Raw genomic sequence first — 18,278 nt, forward strand, 5'->3', positions numbered from 1 at the left:
CACTAAAACATTAGCCAATTGAGAATTTAAATATTGATAAAGTGCCCTAGACATTGAAATTAACAAAATGATACTATATAAAACTTAGGGCATCAAATTTCCCAGTTCATTTCCACTGCATTGTATTTCTACCTTGATAATCATTTCAGATGATGCCCTGGCCACTCCCTGTTCTACATGGAGCCATATACATCAGCACTGCACTTGCATGAAGAAGGTCATTATTACTCGGTCATCTTCCTGCAGTGCATGACGTTCTGGGGCTTAAAATAAGAATAAGAGTGTGGCTCACAATACACAGGTAGAATGCTGGAGCCATTATCGAATTTATTACCCATGCAATAAATGCTTGTATTATAAACATAAAATAGTAATATGTAAAGTTTCCAGTTAAGATTAGTTAGCAGTGAGTGGCTAGAGAAATAGCTCAATCAGTAAGTGTCTGCTGCAGAAGCGTGAGGACCTGTGTTCAGCTCCCTAGAACTCATGTAAAAAGCTATGTGTGGTAGCATGCACCTTTAACCCCACTACCATGGTGGGATGGGGTGGGTAGGGATAAGCAGATCGCTGAAGTTCATGGACCAGGTAGCCGAGCCAAATCAATGAGCCGAATCAATTTGGAGTGAAAGACTCTGAACAACATTTTTAAACAAAAAGGTGCAGAGATGCTGTGGGACAATGGTCTTTTATCCTGTCATTTGTATTATTTTTAATAAAATGTTGATTGACCAGTAGCAAGGCAAGAAGTATAGGTGTGGTGACGAGGCAGGAAGTAAAGGCGGGGCAATGAGAATAGAAGAATTCTGGGAAGAGGTGAGCTCAGTCTGCAATCATGACACAGCCTCAGAGGAAGCAAGATGTGACTGTCTCACCAAAAATGGTACCAAGCTATGTGGCTAACTCAGACAAGAATCATGGGATAATGTAAGTTATAAGAATTAATAAACAAGGAGTCTGAGTTGATGGGTCAATCAGTTTATAACTAATGTAGACCTGTGTGTGATTCTTTGGGACTGAACACCCACAGAACCAGGTGGGACAGAAACCTCTGTCAACAAAGAGAAGCCAAGAAAAGACACCTAGTGTCACTTTCCGGCCTATACACAAACCCATACACATACACACCCATACTACACCATACTACACACACACACACACACACACACACACACACACACTAATTCATTAAAAGTGTACCTTGTAACAGAAGGGAGCCAGAGAGTATAGAAGAAACCATAGCTTCACAGGAACTGTAAGAATTTAGGACTAAAAACGTGCAAATGTCATTAATATGCGAACAGAAGAGCTAATGTACAGTAACCAAGCTTGGCTGTGCTCACTCAGTGCTAATGCTCTCCAGGACAAATATGACGTGCTGCTACCCCACTTGTTTAGTTACTGCGTGTGGGTTTCCATTGATTCTATCACAGACACTCCACCTGGCTTCCATACGACCCGTCCCATCATGATTCTAACTGTGGACTGTTTTACTGAACATGCAGTGACCTTGTTTTTATTTTCCTAACAGAACATCACCCAGTACCCTCAAAAGTCAGTTAATCAGCCTCAGCAATGAAGATATCCCTTGGCTCTGTCAAGACAGTACACCTGCTGAAGCATCTTCTCATAGGGTATTTCCCCCTGGAATGCTTTACACTTGAAAAAAAATAAAGTGTATAATTGGGGGTTCAAAAATGCTGTACGAACAACAATAAAGTAAGCTCCCCCCTCCAGCAGCAGTTGGCAGGGAGTCGACAGCAATTATTTCATACGGTGCCAGGAACACTGGCTGTCATTTCCAAAGTAAGATAATATACCAACAAGCTAGCTTTGCTAACTGACAGGATTGCTAAGGACTCTTGTTCAGCAATGTGATCACACAGATGTTCGGTTGCTTCCTTGCTCATTGCCACTCTTTTCCCTCCTCTCTGAAATGAAATCTCTGCTATAGAATAGCACTTTGACGGATGCTTGCGTTAAACAGGATGAGGCAAAAACTCTGGTGGGTGTAATAAAAGATTTGAATAGGCTTTGGTTCGGCTTGGGGAAACTGGATGTAAGCACAGCTGCACAGAGATCTTGAGGGAAAACACTGATTCCATCCGGCATCCTCTCCTTCAACAGGTGCCTGCAGTGTCTCTCCTGTTCCTACTTCTCAAAAGTCTGTCCAGCCACACATCTCTGTTCACGACATTAGCTATAATATTGATAGCATACTGAATATTGTTGTGTGATAGAAGCACCCTTGGTCCCAAACAATCGGGAGGCTGTGTAAAACTGTACCAGCAGATCACATAAATTTTCCCATTTCAATAACTTTCAAACGGAATTTCTTCACTAAGAAATAAAAATGGAGTTTCAAAATAAAAGGAAACAATGTCTGAGAAACTTCTCTCTGAGTCTCATACGAGTCATTAAATATCTACATGAAGACTAAAATATCAACTGTTAGGCTTAGTTAAAGGGTCACCCAAGGAGTGTGTTTTTCTGTCAGTGCTTCACTCTGGCACACACACACACACACACACACACACACACACACACACAGAGTCAACAAGGGTCATTTCAGTTCAACTTTCTTGGAAATAATCTATAGAATTATGAGAAATGTAGAATAAAGTTCATTGTTTTACCCTTCATTCCTATTTCTAGTTCCCATTCCTGAAAATAAAGTCTCGGTTTTGATCATTCCAGGAACATCATTTTGTCTGGCGAGCTGGCTCAGAGGTTAAGAGCATTGACGGCTCTTCCTGAGGTCCTGAGTTCAGTTCCCAGCAACCACATGGTGGCTCACAACCATCTGTAATTGGATCTGATGTTCTCTTTTGGCCTGCAGGCATCCATGCAGGCAGAGCACTCATACCTAAACAAATACATACACAAATAAATTTTTTTAAAAAACATTATTTTATCTCCATCATTTCTTCCTCTAATTTGTAAAAAATTATTTTGGATGGCCTCACTGAAGAGCCCAGATCCATTTTATCCAAAGAGTGATAAAAATCTTATTCAGATTATTTTTTCTTACTCTTTCTTCCTAGTCCCCTTTACTCCCTCCCTTACTTTCCTTTTCTCCTAGTTTTTTCCCTCCTTGCTTCCTCTCGTGTGTGTGTGTGTGTGTGTGTGTACGTGTGTAAAGTATTCACAGATTACTGTGGCTACTGTGTGGAGAATAAAGAGGAAAAGACAAGAATGGGTGACCAGGGGAACAAAAAAAATTCTCAGTAATCCCACTGGTCTTTCGTCAACTGCAGAGAACTGAGCAGGTTTTAAGTTCTTATAGGAAGGACAGTAGGACCTGGAGACAGGGTTTAGATCATGGATTGAGGAAAGAGAGGAAAGATTACTTCTGAGGTTTAACTGGAGCTTGCAAAAACTGCCATGTACTGGGAAAGCTGGCAAGGAGACAGGTTGGAGATAAATCACACTCCGTTGGAGCAGCCTCAATATTGTGGTGGGCAGGTCAGGAGGCAGAAAGTGCTTCAAGAGAGGTCAAAACCATGCCTAGGGTTGGGGGTTGGGCCTCAGAATCCTAACAAATTCATGTTTGACTTTTCTTTTGAAGCCCTCCAAATACTGCTTTGAAAGAGAAATGTTCTCATTTTCACGTTCTCCAGATTTAAAGATGAGCACACATTTTGCACATTTAAACATACTGAAGTTTATAAAAGGGCTAGAGATGACATCTAGTCATACCATAACATACCCGCTCCATACATAACTCTCCACAGACATGAGAAAAACTATCATTTAAAAAGCAATATGATGGTAAACCTTCCTCTATTCGTCTCTGGGATTATTGGAAAGCATGTATGTAGAGTGAGGCTCTCTTCAGCATCAGGCTGTAGCTGGAAGCTAATTCTTAGGGAAACCTAATCCTGGCTATCATTTAGCAGGCTTTCTCTCAAATGCATTCCTATCACGTGTGTGTGCATGTCTGGGAGTGCTTTGATTTCCTTCCTCGGGTCTCATCCACCCCTAAAACTCTCCAGCAAGACGCAACCGGCTTGCCACAACACCCATCCAGTTTCTACCTCCTCCCCAGTTTTTTACCTTCATTCTGGAGATCCAAACTCTGGCCCTTACGCTTATGAGGCAAGCAATTCATCACCTAATCCATCTGTTTCTGCAGATCTTCAGAAGCATCTCCAAGTGATGGCCACACAGTACTGAACACTTGCAGTATGAAGTTCATGACCTAACAATCACACAAGGCCACCCATTACACATCAGTGCCTCTGGTCAACAGAAACACACTGACGCTAAGCTAGAGCATTCTTCTACCCCTTAAGGGGTGCCAACTGGGTCTTTACTTTTCTGGAACATGATGAGCGGTGTTTCACCCACATTTCTGGAGGAAGTCTGTCCACTAGATGACAATGGTCGCGGCCTTGAATCATGCTTTCTCCTGAAAACACTGCCACCTATTTGTCTGTCCTTGGAAATCCAAATTTCCAGAAGTTTCAGCTACCTTTAGAATGCTCTCATTTGCCCACATGCCCTTCGAAAATGTCATTCCTAGAAAGGGTCTTTCGGTGTGGTCAGCCTGGGACACAGTGCAATGTCAATATTGCATCCTTTGATGTTGAGATTGCTAACTAACATGGCCTCTTTGTGTTTAGCAGTCATATTATAGCGAACTGAAACATAACCTGGTGAATTAACAAAGCGTTTATCACACAAACCCAATTTAGTACAATTTTATAAAGTTGTATACTCTATAGTTAGTGTTATTCAACTAAATTGCTGATCTTCGCTTGTGTTTTCGACAAATGTTCAGCCTTTGGTTTCCTTGCATTCTTCTAGTGTTACCACTGTCTCTTAAGCCCTCATGTGAAATTTAAGCTGGCCATTCTGATATCCCGTTTGGGTATGGATATTAAATATTTGTGATTATAATGAACTCGATATTTTAATCCATCTTCTAGGATACAATGAGAAACGCTGTAAAATGCTTTACTGTGCCATTCAGATGCATCATTCACTGAAGACCCCAAACTACAAGAACAAGTCAAATGTAAAAAAAAAGGCAGTTGCTACCTCTAAATCACGTTCATGAAAATAAGTTGGCCTCTAGTCATTAATAATTCGAAGAATCACTACCCAACTGCTCGAAGTTTGTCCTAAGACTTCCTTGTGATTTACCAACCAAGCCCCTATCCATTTATTTAGGGAATGCCTTTCTCCCAAGCTGAAACCCTGGGGTGCCTGTCTCCATGTGATCCTCTAACTGTTCCCACAATTCACTACTGAATTGCTATAATCATATCTCTCGTTTATAGAGTTCTGCATGTAACATACTCTGCTCAGAACTTTAATGTCCGTGTTGTTTAATCCTCACCAAATCCAGGAGCTAAAGAACATGATCTACCTTCTGCACAGAAGGAAGCTGCCACTTAGAGAGGGGTAACGGTTTGCCAAGGCCACACAAGAAATCAGCAGCAAGCGTTGCTGAGGCTCGGAGTCAGTCTAGAAGATTCCCTGCTCTTAGCTCTACTCAGCCATCTTTCTTGAGGTCCTGCCAAGAGCATGGAAGTGTTCCTGATACCTCAGGGAGGTTTGGCAGCAAGGACACAGTCATCAACCTACAATGTTCTGTCCCTGCCCTAATAAGATGTTAATTATCCACCGCTCCTGTGCTGCTTCTCCTTCTCCCTCGCAACTATAGCTTGAGGGCGTTTTCATGGCTTATTAGCAATCTTGCAGAACGGAGGAGGGAGAATGGTATCTATTTATGTAATGAGAAACACTAGAGAATATTTCCAAATACAAAAGAAAGCATTACTGTTGAGCCTAATCAAAAGTTTCCAGTCAGAATCCTTCTCTTGGTGAAATTATAGCCCTGGGAACTCCAATTAATAATGAAAGAAATGAGGTGTAGCCTGTGGCAACACATACCATACACTTTACATTTTGTGGGCATAGATATTCCTGTTGCTTCGAAATACAGCAACTGGTACAGGCTGGCAAAAAGTGTGTGGTTATAAAGAAGGCTGGTGAGAAGGGAAGAAAGACTCCTCACTAAGCATATTTTCAAACACACTTCTACTCAAAGGGCAAAAGTCATTGCTCTTGTTGCAGCATGCGGTCTTGAGGAAATGCTTAGAACTGCATACAGATTCATTAAATGCATCTCACAAGTGTTCCCATGCTAAGAGCAACCACCTTGTGTTTCAGCTTTAAAAAATAATGTTAAAGAGCCAAGCTGGTATTAGCCAATCAAAAATCAAAAGGTCACTGTGAAATGGCTTTGCATGAACTCTTCTGCCTGGAATCTTCCCAATGACAGCAAGTTGATTTCCATCACTTCAGTCATAGAGCCTGACCACAGAAAACCAACAGTTAGCAGATTTGCATCTGTATCCATATACCAGCTTTATCAGTTAGGAGTGGGGTGAGGAGGGTACCTAGGCATTGGAATTGTGGTGGGAGTGCCTTTGCAAGTGTATGCACATGTGTATGGAGGCCAGGGGACACTCCAAGTATCATTCCTCAGGATTGTGTCCACCTCACTTTCTGAGACAGTATTTCACCCTGGGACCTAGTGCTCACAGACGAGGTGAGGATGACTGGCCAGTAAGTTTCCACTTCTTCCTATTTCCACTTCTCTAGAGCAGGGATTGCAAGCTTGACACCATGCCTGGCTTTTTCACATGGGTTCCAAGGGACAAATTCAAGTCCTTGTTCTGGAAAGGTAGCTACTTGACCAACTGACTATGTCCCCAGTCACTGGTGGATATAGTTTCTGGTTTTCAATTATTCACCAGCTTTATCAAAACTCTATAATCTGGCATAAAATGAATCCCTCTCTGTTCTGGACCACCATGACACCCACTGTCTATATGATGGTGTTGGTCATCAGTTCCCCTGTTGTGGTAGTTTGAATGTAATTTGCCCCCATAATCTTATAGGGAGTGGCACTATTAGAAAGTATGGCTTTGTTGGAGTGAGTATGGTTTTGTTGGAGGAAGTGTGTCACTGTGTAGACTTTAGGTTTCCTATGTTCAGGATACTGCCCAGTGTCTCAGTTGACTTCCGGCTGCCTGCAAGATGTAGGCTCCTCAGCTCTTGCTCCAGCATTACATCTGTCTGCCACCATGCCTGCTATCATGAGGATAATGGACTGTACCTCTGAGCCTGTAAGCGAGCCACCTCAGTTAAATTTTTTCCTATATAATAGCCATGGTTACTGTGTCTCTTCACAGCAATAGAAACCCTAAGACAGTTTTTGCTGTGGGACAATGGTCTTGTACCCTGTAAAGATTTATTACTTGTATTTTAATAAAATGCTGATTGGCCAGTAGCCAGGCAGGAAGTACAGGCAGGGTGACATGAATGGGAAAATTCTGGGAAGAGGAAAGGCTGAGTTTGTAGTTGTCACCCAGATATAGAGGAAGCAAGATGAGAATGCCTCACTGATAAAACGTACCAAGACACATGGCTAATACAGACAAGAATTATGGGTTAATGTGAGTTATAAGAGTGAATGAGAAGCCTGAGCTAGTAGGCCCACCAGTTTATAATTAATGTAGATCTCTGTGTGTTTCTTTGGGGCTTAACAGCTTTGGGAACCAAGCAGGACAAAAAACCTCTGTCAACAATTCTTGGAAGTGGGCTTCAGTGCATGACATTTGCAGACAAATACTTAGTTATTTCTGTTATTACAATGTAATTATATCACTTATCCCTTCCCTTTCTTCCCTCTATACCCTCCATGTGCACTTCCTTGCTCAGAGAAAGACTTTTTTGAAAGCAGAAATTCAAAACTCTTCTAAGAAACTGAGAGTTTTAAGTTTTCATAAAAATATCATATAAAAAGATAAAAATCTTCCTCAAACACATGCTATTCTATTGACATTACTTCTCAGGAGTATTTAACTCTCTCATTTCATGCAATCAGCTAGAACAAATATTAAAGGCTAAGAAAGAAGCTTTTACAGAAACACCATCTCTAGAACTTGAAGGACCCCGGATAAGCTTACTTATTACCTCTGTGATATCAAAGCAGAAATGGAGAGACAGTCATGTGGCCAGGTATTTTTTTGTATTGCAAAGAGTTTCTACAACATGTTTGCCTTTGTTTTATTTTTAATTTTTAGTACATTTTGAATTTATTTATTTGTTTGTTTGTTTTATATTGCAACTGCAGTTTCCCCTCCCTCCTCTCCTCTCAGCCTCCTATACTGGCATTTCATTTGTACTTTAATAAATAAAAATTGCCTGAAGATCAAAAAAGTAAATGAGCCCTACTGATCAGCCTTACAAACCAGACAATTATAACACACACCTTTAACCCCAAGAGCCACACTAGTTGCCACAGAAACTGGGCAGTGCATGCCTTTAATCCCAGTGGTGCACGCCTTTAATCCCAGAGGATTATAAAACAGGAGGAGACAGCTCTCAGCCTCAGTTTCATTCTGAGGTTCTTGGAGGTGGAATTGCCATTTTGAACTGAGGTAGAGGTAAGAGCTAATGAGGTAATGGCTGGCTCTTTGCTTTTCTGACATTCAGATTGAGCCCCAGTTTCTCTCTCTGAGATTTTATTAATCATGTTTCAGCCTCCACCCCACTTTCCCTCTGAACAAAGGGCAAGTTCATTATGTTTTAGCCAGTAGATAGTTTCCTACATTCAAGGTCTTCTGAGTTCTTTATTCACAGGTAAGATTGTCTTCTTCCCGCTATATGATGTTCACATTGGGAACAATACAGTCAACTAGGAAAGACAATCCTCAACCCTCATGGCACTTATATGCTTCCTGATAGGGCTTGTTAGCATCATGGAGCAAGTTAAACACACAGCCACACCTGCTCACATCCCTCCATTTGAATTCTCTGCCCAACATTTCTTACTTTCTGATAATTTTTCATAAGTATTTGTTTATGAAAACCTCTTTACTAAAACATAAGCTCAAAAGACCCCTGATGCCAACTGGTTCTATGATGTGACCCTCCTCAGCATTTAGAACTGTCAATCAATATTGTCTAAATGGAAGAATGAGCGGTTCATCATCCTCTGCCTATAGGTGAGCCCTTCCATGAAGCAGCTGTATGGAAACCACAGGTGATTTTCAGAGTGTGTAACCTGGAATCCAGGGTTTATACATAAGACATTGGCCTCAAATGGGCCGTTTGAAAGTTACACAGGCAGCTATCTGAAAGACGTATCACTCACAATGAGGAGCATATAAAATTCTATCATAGAAATGCACATCTGTGAGATTTTAAATGGAATAAAATTAGTAAGAGACATACTTCACAGTGCATGTACTTTCATTTAAAAAAGAAAAAGAAGCTAGAATGTGTTTCTATGGAGACTTCCTTTGGAAGAATGAATGGCAGCGAACCAGGCTTCAGAGGAAATGACTATAGGCTTTGAATCTGTATGGCCTCCCAAAAGTCACTTAACAATTTCCTCAGGCCCTGCTTTCCTCACCTACAAAATGGGGAGAGAAGGATGCGGGCCAGGAAGCTTGAAAGGAAGTCATCAAACACTGGAGTCTTAAAAGGCAATAGTTAAAGACACAAGCCAGCAACACTTAACCTGCAAAAGCAGTGAAAAGGCTATAACTTTTGGGCTGGGTGAACAAGTAAACAAACAATACTTCCATAATATATTATTTATTTACATTGCACTCAAATTGATGATCCCAGGAGCACAGTCAATAAAGTTATATTTCTGCTACATTTTTATTGGGGAAGAGGAGAGGTGTATGCATACACGACATGTGTAGGTAGGCCAGAGGACAACTTTTGAGAGTTTGTTGTCTATTTCCACCTTGTAGATTCCAGGCATTGAACTCAGATCATCAGACTTGGCAGCAAGCATGTTTATTAAGTCAGATATCCTGCAATTGCTTTTGCATCAATCTTTGCTCATTTGCTTGCTGTGTGCGGTCCTTTAAACAGATATTTTTTTTACTGTAGAATTTAACAAGTTAAAAAAATGCATAAACTTGAAGCTGGGCGTGCGGTGCAAATCTTTAAATCAAGCACTTATGAGGCAGAGGCAAGCAGATCTCTGGATCCAAGGTCAGCCTGGTCTACATGGTGAATTCTAGGATGGCTAGGACTGCATAGAGAGACCCTGTTTCAGAAAACAAAACAATCAGGAAATTATGGATTTGAAAAAAATTGTGCTTTATGTGTTACCTTCTCTAGTCATGTTACATGCTCTGTGATTTATTTCTCTTAGTCATGAAACAAGGCAGTTAAATACACACACACACACACACACACACACACGATATAAATTTGGAAGAAGTTTCCTAAAGAAATTATTTTTTCCTACTTTAATGTTCTTTCTATTTGAAAGTTATTTACTGGTGACTAATTTTATATTACAGGGAAGCATTGTGAGACATCGTTGTGTACAGTTTCTAGCATTGCTATTGTTACTTATTATTATTATTAGATCAAACATCTCCAGAAACTCAGTGTGTAATAAATTTATCTTTTTTTGTGTGTGTGTATGAGTAACTTTAAGAGCACCCTTATACAAACTATGAATCAGTCAGCCACGATTCATTTTCTTTGAAGTGAACTCTGGCCTCTCCATCCAAGATTCCCTAAAACTGCCTTTGGTAACCCAAAATCTTGAACTCTGTTTGTCAATTCAGGTGCGTTGTTTCCTTAGCAGTGAGGCCGACTTGTTTCCCCAGGCTAATCATGAAACCTTCTTTATTGTTGCTAGAAGTACAGAGCTTCCTGCTGAGGACCATCATGCTGTATTTGAACAGTGGGACATGTGTCCTTGTTCATAATGCCCAGAGCAAGAAGCGTGTGGAAAGGTCTCTTCCTCATCTAGTAACTGAGAAGCAGCCTCCCAAGATTTATAAATATCTCTTAATGAAGCTGCAGCTGAGCTGTGTCAGGTTTGCGCACTTCCCAGTTTGCTTTGCCAACGTTGCTTTGTTGCAGTTGGCCCGTGTGAGCTTAAAAAGAAGCACATCGCTAACCACAAAGAATGCTCACTGTTTTTTGTGATTTCAGATCATTTGCAGGCACTTCCTCGGGGAGGGGCCCGGCAGCAATTACCCAGATGCTCAAGACACTGCTCGGCACAGAAAGGCCTCAGTGTTTGAATGGGCCAACAAGCAAGACTACCACAAATGATGACATATGTGTCGGGCTCCATTCACTGATGATGTCCACCCCCTTAGGAAGGGTGAGTCCATTTTTGTGCAAATCGAGAGCACATCCGACAATGATGCTCTCTTGTCTTGCTCACACAAACTGGGCATTCATCAGCTGGATTACTGGCTTCCAAGGGGCACTCACAGTTGCTAAATGGTTTGGAGGGGGTGGAGCTGCTGTGTCAAAGGGGCAAAGCACAAGGGAAGGACAGGAATCCATCGGAGAAAAATGGGAGCTGGGCCGGTTCAAGGAGACAAAACACTGTTGCTGAGACACCGGCAGGAAAGGACAGACAGAGTATTTCCCACCCAGCCTGGGACTTGCTGTGAAAGTCAGAATAGAAAATGACCTGCCCAGCACCCCACAGGGGCCATTTCCATGAGTGTAAACTTCCCAACTCATCTGTCCTACGGTTCATCTTTAAGATTTCCCAGAGGCAGGATTCCCTCCACAGCAATCTCTCCTTCCTTTCCTTTCCATTCTTGCTGGTCAAAGGCAAATGACAGCACCTCAAAGGGTCAGAAAATGGGCAGAGTAAATTTCCATAACTAACAGGTCTCTTGGTTTAGGTGTTGTTCATTCTTTTGTTTGTTTGTTTGGAAACAACATCGAATGTATCCCAGACTGGTTTCAGCCTTGAGATCCTCCTGCCTCAGCCCCTCCGGTGTTGGGATTACAGATGTGTGCCCCATGCTGAATCTCAGGTATAGTTTTAAGTGTTATTAAGCCTGTTGCTTTGCTGACTCATAGAAATCCAAATTTTGATTTTTATTCATTTATTTTTAAATCTCTGTAAGCCACCCAGCAAATGTCACCCGCTCATCTACAGGTCGTCCCTTTGGGTCTAAGCTGTATAAATGATCAATAACCATAAAAACACACACACAAACAAACAAACAACAATAACAACAACAAAAGGGTTGCCAAAGTTCAGAAATCTTATACTGGGAGTAGATACACAGAGAGGAAACTGAGTGGTTAAACAGGGCAGTGGGAAAATTACCAACAGTTTACCAATTCCTGGTGATTGGAGGTGGGGGTGGGGTGAACACAATGAGAAGGAGCAGGAATGGTCAGTGAACGAACAGTGTCTCCTGATGTAAATAATGTCAACATGGAGCAGGTATGCATATTAAGTGTCTACAGTGACGGTGGAGATAGGAGGCTTGGTCAATGGGGATAGGCATGGTAGAATGCACAAAGACACAAAAGGATGTCCATCTGCAGTTTTATTTGGGTCTTTGGAGATGTTCAAGCTGAGACTGGCCACTATGCTGTGAGGAAGCTGAAGAGCCACTTGGAGAGGCCACTGTTGCACCACAGAACTGACAAGTGAGGCCCCAGCCAGCAGTCAGCCTCAACCCCAGACAGAAATAAGGTGAGTCAGCCCTCAGATCCTCCTAACCACATGCCTGAGAGTCAACACAGCGGAGAAGAGCAGCTGTTCCCACCAAGCCCTGCTCAAATTACTTATCTTTGAGCCAAATAATAGTGATTGTGCTAAACTACTGTGTTTGGGGGTGGGTTTTTTTAACGTAAAGATAAATAGACCAAATAATGGCCAAGACCCCAGATACTGAAATCACTTCCTGGCACAGAATAAACACTCAGATGGAAATCGGACTTGCCTTTCTGCCTCCCATGGATTTTCATAATTTGTGTTGATAATTGGTCTAACTTAGCTGTTTTCCTTCTTGGTCTAAGATTGCATCATCTGTAAGATAGACCCCAGCTGAGTACATGTGTGTGCACTTTGTACACAGTGCTGTGTGCAGAATTGAGTGGGAAGCAGTATTGATGAGTCAGAAGTACACACACACACACACACACACACACACTCACACACACACATACACACACTGAACTTCTGCCTTCTTTCTAAAGACAAAACAGACAGACAGACAGTCGGACAATCTGGCAATACTGGATTTGTCCTCCCCTGGAAAGGTAACTCACAAAGCCTCTGGCCTTCTAGCGCCCTCCAGTTGCTCCTGCCTCCTGCCTATTCTCCTCAAGCATGTGCTACGTTTAGACAACTTCCCTCTTGATTACTCCAGGCATTCGGGTTTGTGGCATCTACTAGACCAAAAATCCTCTGCCTGGTTGGTTAGGAATTACTTAGTCATACCAGAGTCAACACCCATCTGCAAAGACACGTTTATAGATATTTTAAAAAAAATCAAAGTCAACATTAAGAAATCGGAAGTTTAAGTTTAAAATTAAAACGGCTAAAATAAAAGGGGAAAGCATAAATGAAATGACCGAGATGTCAACTTAGGTTAAATCACACAGCCGGATGCCATTGTTAACTGCTTGTGCCTGCCATCATACACTAATGCCCTAGGAACCAGCACTTTCTGTGTCATTGTTCCATGCAAAGTCTGAGAGCAAAATTACATAAAACCCAATGTCTACTAATAAAATCAGACACACTTCAGTGAGGAAGCACTTTGGTTTGGGTATAGTCACTTAAGATGCCCTTATCATACCATTGTATGAGAAATCTCAAGTAAATATCTAGGGAGAAGAATCCATTTTAAGTGCTATAAAATGAAATCTCCCACCCAGCTATAATAAAAATATTTCTTCTGTTATTGTTATTCAATATTGTTCCTGTTTTACCTTAATAATGAGGTTTTGAATAGGCTTTCTTGCCAGTTAACTAATAAAATAGCATGTGCTCTAAAAATCAGTAGGATCTCTAAGGAAACGGATTGGTAAAGGCTGTCAGACAAATGAGAAACTGAGTAGTCCTTAGATATGAAAATGTAGAACACACTTCTGGATCAACAGAAAGCAGATAAATGCTATTTCTTGTTCATTACATATGCACTGTCCATTTTTTAATTTATCTCACAGTAGTATACTACCGTTGCCTTAAAAAAAATTTTTGAAAGTTTCAAAATCAATCTGAAGAATGCTTAATTCTTACACAATCTTAGGATAACCACCCACAAGATGGGAATCTTCTGTGATTTAGCAAGATGTTTGTAATGGGCCCATTGTGGAGTTGGATCAGGATTCTCGCCTCTGACTTTCATTTGCTATCTAATTGTGTGGGCTTTCTAGAAACGCTGCTCGTTTGCCAAAAGTCGTATCTGGTCAATTTTTAAAGTGTGCCCTGTTGCTATTAGACAGCAAGATGCCTTACACTCATGTCTATATCCCCTGCAGAGGCATGATATTCTACAAAAAATAGCTTTTTAAAAATCTTTGCTGCAATCGGTATGGAAATATGAAATGAAAATGAGGCAGTATCTACCTCATATCACAGGGAACTGAACCAGTTGACTAATAAGGTCCGTGCCTGGGACTAAATCCTTAGCTATCAAATTTCATATCTGAAATGATGCAGCACAAGAAAATCCACATATGGGGAAGTCCACACTGTGAACCTCATCAAGCTTTATTCTGGCAGGATTGTGTGGTACTTATATAGAGAGGAAGCGATGAATTTGGGATAAATAAAGACACGGTGGAGTGGTTTGGAAATTTGAATTGTTGTCACTTTATTTCCAGCCAAAATCAGGGTCAGAATTGAAGCTAAAATGTAAGGGCACTTCCATCAGAATAATGTGAAAACCCAGCTTAGAAGTAGGAAGAAATCTCTCAGCCATACACCTTGAAATCCACGTAGGACATTTTCATGTTGCCCAGGTTGAGACAATCTCAGAACTGCGGGGTTTCATGATGCTTAGGGAAGTATTATTGGACAGAAGTTGGCCCCTAACAAAAGTTGGTCAGTAGCGAAGGAGTATCGACATCCAGGAAAATGAACTGCAGAATCATTCATGCCATTTCGCATACATTTTCCCATACATAAAGATGTTCATACCAGGTAGCATAAACCCCCCTCCTCCAGAGCAAAGGGGCAGCGAGCGAATCAGATGAACTTTGTTGCATGTTAATAAATGGAAAAACTGTCCCGCTTGGAGACTCATGGTTTCCCCCACAGCTGTCAATAACAAAACTTCCTTAAGCAGCTCCTCATGACCCATCATTCACTCCTGGGGCGCCCAAAATCAACCACTAGAGACTTTCTGCGATTCCCAACCCTAAACAGCAAGATGGCCAAGTCCACCCCGCCCTTCCCCGAAACCTGTCCAGTTAGGTCTCAAAAGCTGTGGTCTTCTTTTCCTGAGATGTAGAGGGGAACGTGTAGCCAGTGCGCGCGGTTGTCTGTTAAGTAGGGAACTAAGACGCGAGAGGGTCCTCCGAGGAGGAAAACTTCCTGGGGTGGAACTGCAAGTGGCTCAGGCGGGGACCCCAGAGCGAGCGTGAGTGACCCCGGGGCAAAAGGTGGCAGCGAAGGCGAGAGGCATTCGCTATGTTGAGCCGGTACCAGCTGCGCACTTGAGGGAACTCCACTGTCCATCCACTCCTGCTCCACGCTTCCAGGGTGAGCCAAGAGAGATCGCAGCGCTAGCTTACCTGGAGGTAGGGCCGTCCGTGCGCCACGCCGCCCACCACGATGTCTGCCGCGGCCATGGTCCCGGTGGGCGAGAAGCCGAAGCCCACGTAGCCGGTCGTGCACACCTCCAGGCGGAAGGCCAGCCGTCCGCCCTGGCGGCCCCAGCGAAGCCAGTACTTGCCCTCTGGGTCGACGACCGTGCCATGCGGGTACCAGCGACCCGAGCTCCCCGCAGCCGTCGCGGGGAGCAGCGCCCACAGCACCAGCAGCCGCCAGCCGCACATCCTCCTGTCCCGCCGCACCTGGGCTACAGCCACTTGGGGGCGAAGACCCGCACCGCACTGAGAACCCAGCTTGGGACCGCCCCGGGGCTGGCCGAGCCGGCACATTGTCCCCGCCCCGCTGGCGCGGGGTCTTTCTAACCTTTCTCTGGGCATCCACCTGCTGCCACAACCCTACATTACTGAAGTCTGGGCTGAGAAGATGGGAATGCAAGGAGCTTCCTGGAAGAAGCGGAGAGAAAGGGGACCCGTCCGGGTAATGGGAAAGGAGGAAGGAAGGACTTCAAGTGCAGACTGAGAGGGACACTTGAGGAAAAGAATCGGAAAGTGATTGGATCAAATGAAAGCATCCTGCTCAGGACCACAGGAGAGAAGAGACGCTGAGAGAGTCTGGGGTGCGGTAGAGAAAAAGTGAAAGCACACACACACACACACACACACACACACACGGCTACTGCACAATCTGCATCCCTGGCTGTGGACTTTGTCCAGTCAGAGCACTTAGTGATACCTGCTCTACAAGGAAGGCACAACTCATCCCCACTTCCACCTCCCTTTCTTTGATCTTTCCTCCTGGGGAAAGGGGGAGGGTCATGTGCTGTTTAGAAGCTTCCCCTGGGAATTTGATTTGGTTTGGTTTGGTTGTGAAGGGCTGGATGACTTCTGCTGACACATCCAAGGAATAGTCAAGGTCAACTTCCTTTCGAGACCTTTTACCCTGGTGGTTTAAGTTCTGGCCATGGGCCTGTTCATCAAAAGTGTTGTTTAGTTTATTTGCTTTTGAACACAACACCCCTATTCCAGATGCTCAGCACTCATATTCGGGATAAATTAGATTCCTTGTTTGTTTATGTACACATTCCCATATTTCAAAAAGCAAATTTAAGCTTTGTTTAAAAATGCAAATGGGAAAACAAATAAGGGTATAAGAAGCCAAAATAAGGGCAAGGATACAGATAAAGCATCATTGCTCTGGTTTTGGAGATGCGCAAACCAATTGAACTTCTTAATCTCTCCACGCGTGTTAAACTTCAGCCCCAGGGTTTGCATGCATGAAGCCCCATGACCAAAAGCAAGTTGGAAAGGAAAGGGTTTATTTGGTTTCTACTTCCACATTATAGTCCATCATTCAAGGAAGTCAGGATAGGAACTCCAATAGGACAGGAACCTGGAAGCAGGAGCTGATGCAGAGGCCATAGAGAGGTGCTGCTTATAGGCTTGTTTCTCATGGCTTGCTCAGCCTGCTTTCTTATAGAACTCAGGACCACAAGCCCAGGAAACGAATCATTCGCAATAGGCTGGGCCTTCCCATCAATTACTAACTAAGGAAATGACCTATAGGCCTGATTACAATCCTATCTCATAGAGGCATTTTTTCTTAATTGCGGTTCCCTCCTCTCAGATGATTTTAGCTTGCGTCAAGTTGACATAAAAGTGTGTGTGTGTGTGTGTGTGTGTGTGTGTGTGTGTGTGTGTGTAACCTGTACATCTCTAAACTCTGTTAGAAATCAGGCACATGTCTTTTGGAGAACCAAATGATATTTATATGAAGCTAATTATCTAGTTTGGAGCTCAAGTTGTAGAAATTTTCAAGACGTTGAAACTAGTTCCAATTTAGAGATAAAATAAAATCTTGCGGCATGGGAAATAACCATAAACATATTTTATTTCTTTATACCTATGTTGACTAGAGTACTTTCAAACCTTAGCAGCCACTTCTCAAATATGCCCTAAATCTGCCACTTTCCATATGAAGATAAATTCTTATTGTTCTAATTTTTCCTTTATCATTTTTAGAAATGGCCACAATGATGTCAATTAAATTTTTATATTAACATATTAATGACCATAATGTCAATTGTTTTAGTTATAAACATATAAATATATACACATTTATATTGTTTTTTGTGAGGGCGGCTCAAGACAGGTTTTCTCTCTGTGTTTCTCTGGCTGTCCTGGAACTCACTCTGTAGACCACCATGCTAGCCTCATACTCACAGAGATCTGCCTGCCTCTGCCTCCCTGAGTGCTAGGATTAAAGGTGTGTGCCACCATCATCCAACTATATGGTCTTTTTTTTTTAAATAACTTTGAGATGGAACTGCCTCCTGAGGTATTTAGGCAGTTGTCTGGAGAAATGATTCATTCCCAGGAAAGAAGGGACTAGGGCTGCTGGCAACAGGACAGCAGAGAGAAGAAGAATGTGATGATCTTGGGTCAACTGAGAGCTCGCAGAGCCTTGAAAGAAATGGAGAACGGGCAATGAAACTCACACCTACTGGGTGGATGCCTGTGCTTCCACAGTGCCCTCTGTGGAGATCCTGAGGACAACAGCATAAAGATCACAGCCTTAGAACTGAGTTTCTACCAGAGCTGTGGGTGATGTTGCTGAACTCGACCAGAAGAAAGAGGGATGTGAATAGAAGGGACAAGAGAGTGGACCCTGGAGGCAA

The 18,278-nt window shown here is 42.7% G+C and overlaps 1 protein-coding gene across 1 annotated transcript in view; it reads right to left on the bottom strand.

The window, feature by feature from the left end:
* Moxd1 (monooxygenase DBH like 1) overlaps positions 1 to 16,183 on the bottom strand; it is a 78,595-nt gene extending 62,412 nt beyond the window's left edge. Inside the window, exon 1 of the mRNA XM_087911407.1 lies at positions 15,565 to 16,183. Within this exon, the coding sequence (XP_087767533.1) occupies positions 15,565 to 15,981 (417 nt within the window). The 5' untranslated portion in view covers positions 15,982 to 16,183. The remainder of the gene's footprint in view (positions 1 to 15,564) is intronic.
* Between the last annotated feature and the right edge of the window lie 2,095 nt (positions 16,184 to 18,278).

Source organism: Myodes glareolus, chromosome 1 (assembly GCF_982192425.1).
Source record: "Myodes glareolus chromosome 1, mMyoGla1.1, whole genome shotgun sequence".
NCBI classification, from domain to species: domain Eukaryota; kingdom Metazoa; phylum Chordata; class Mammalia; order Rodentia; family Cricetidae; genus Myodes; species Myodes glareolus.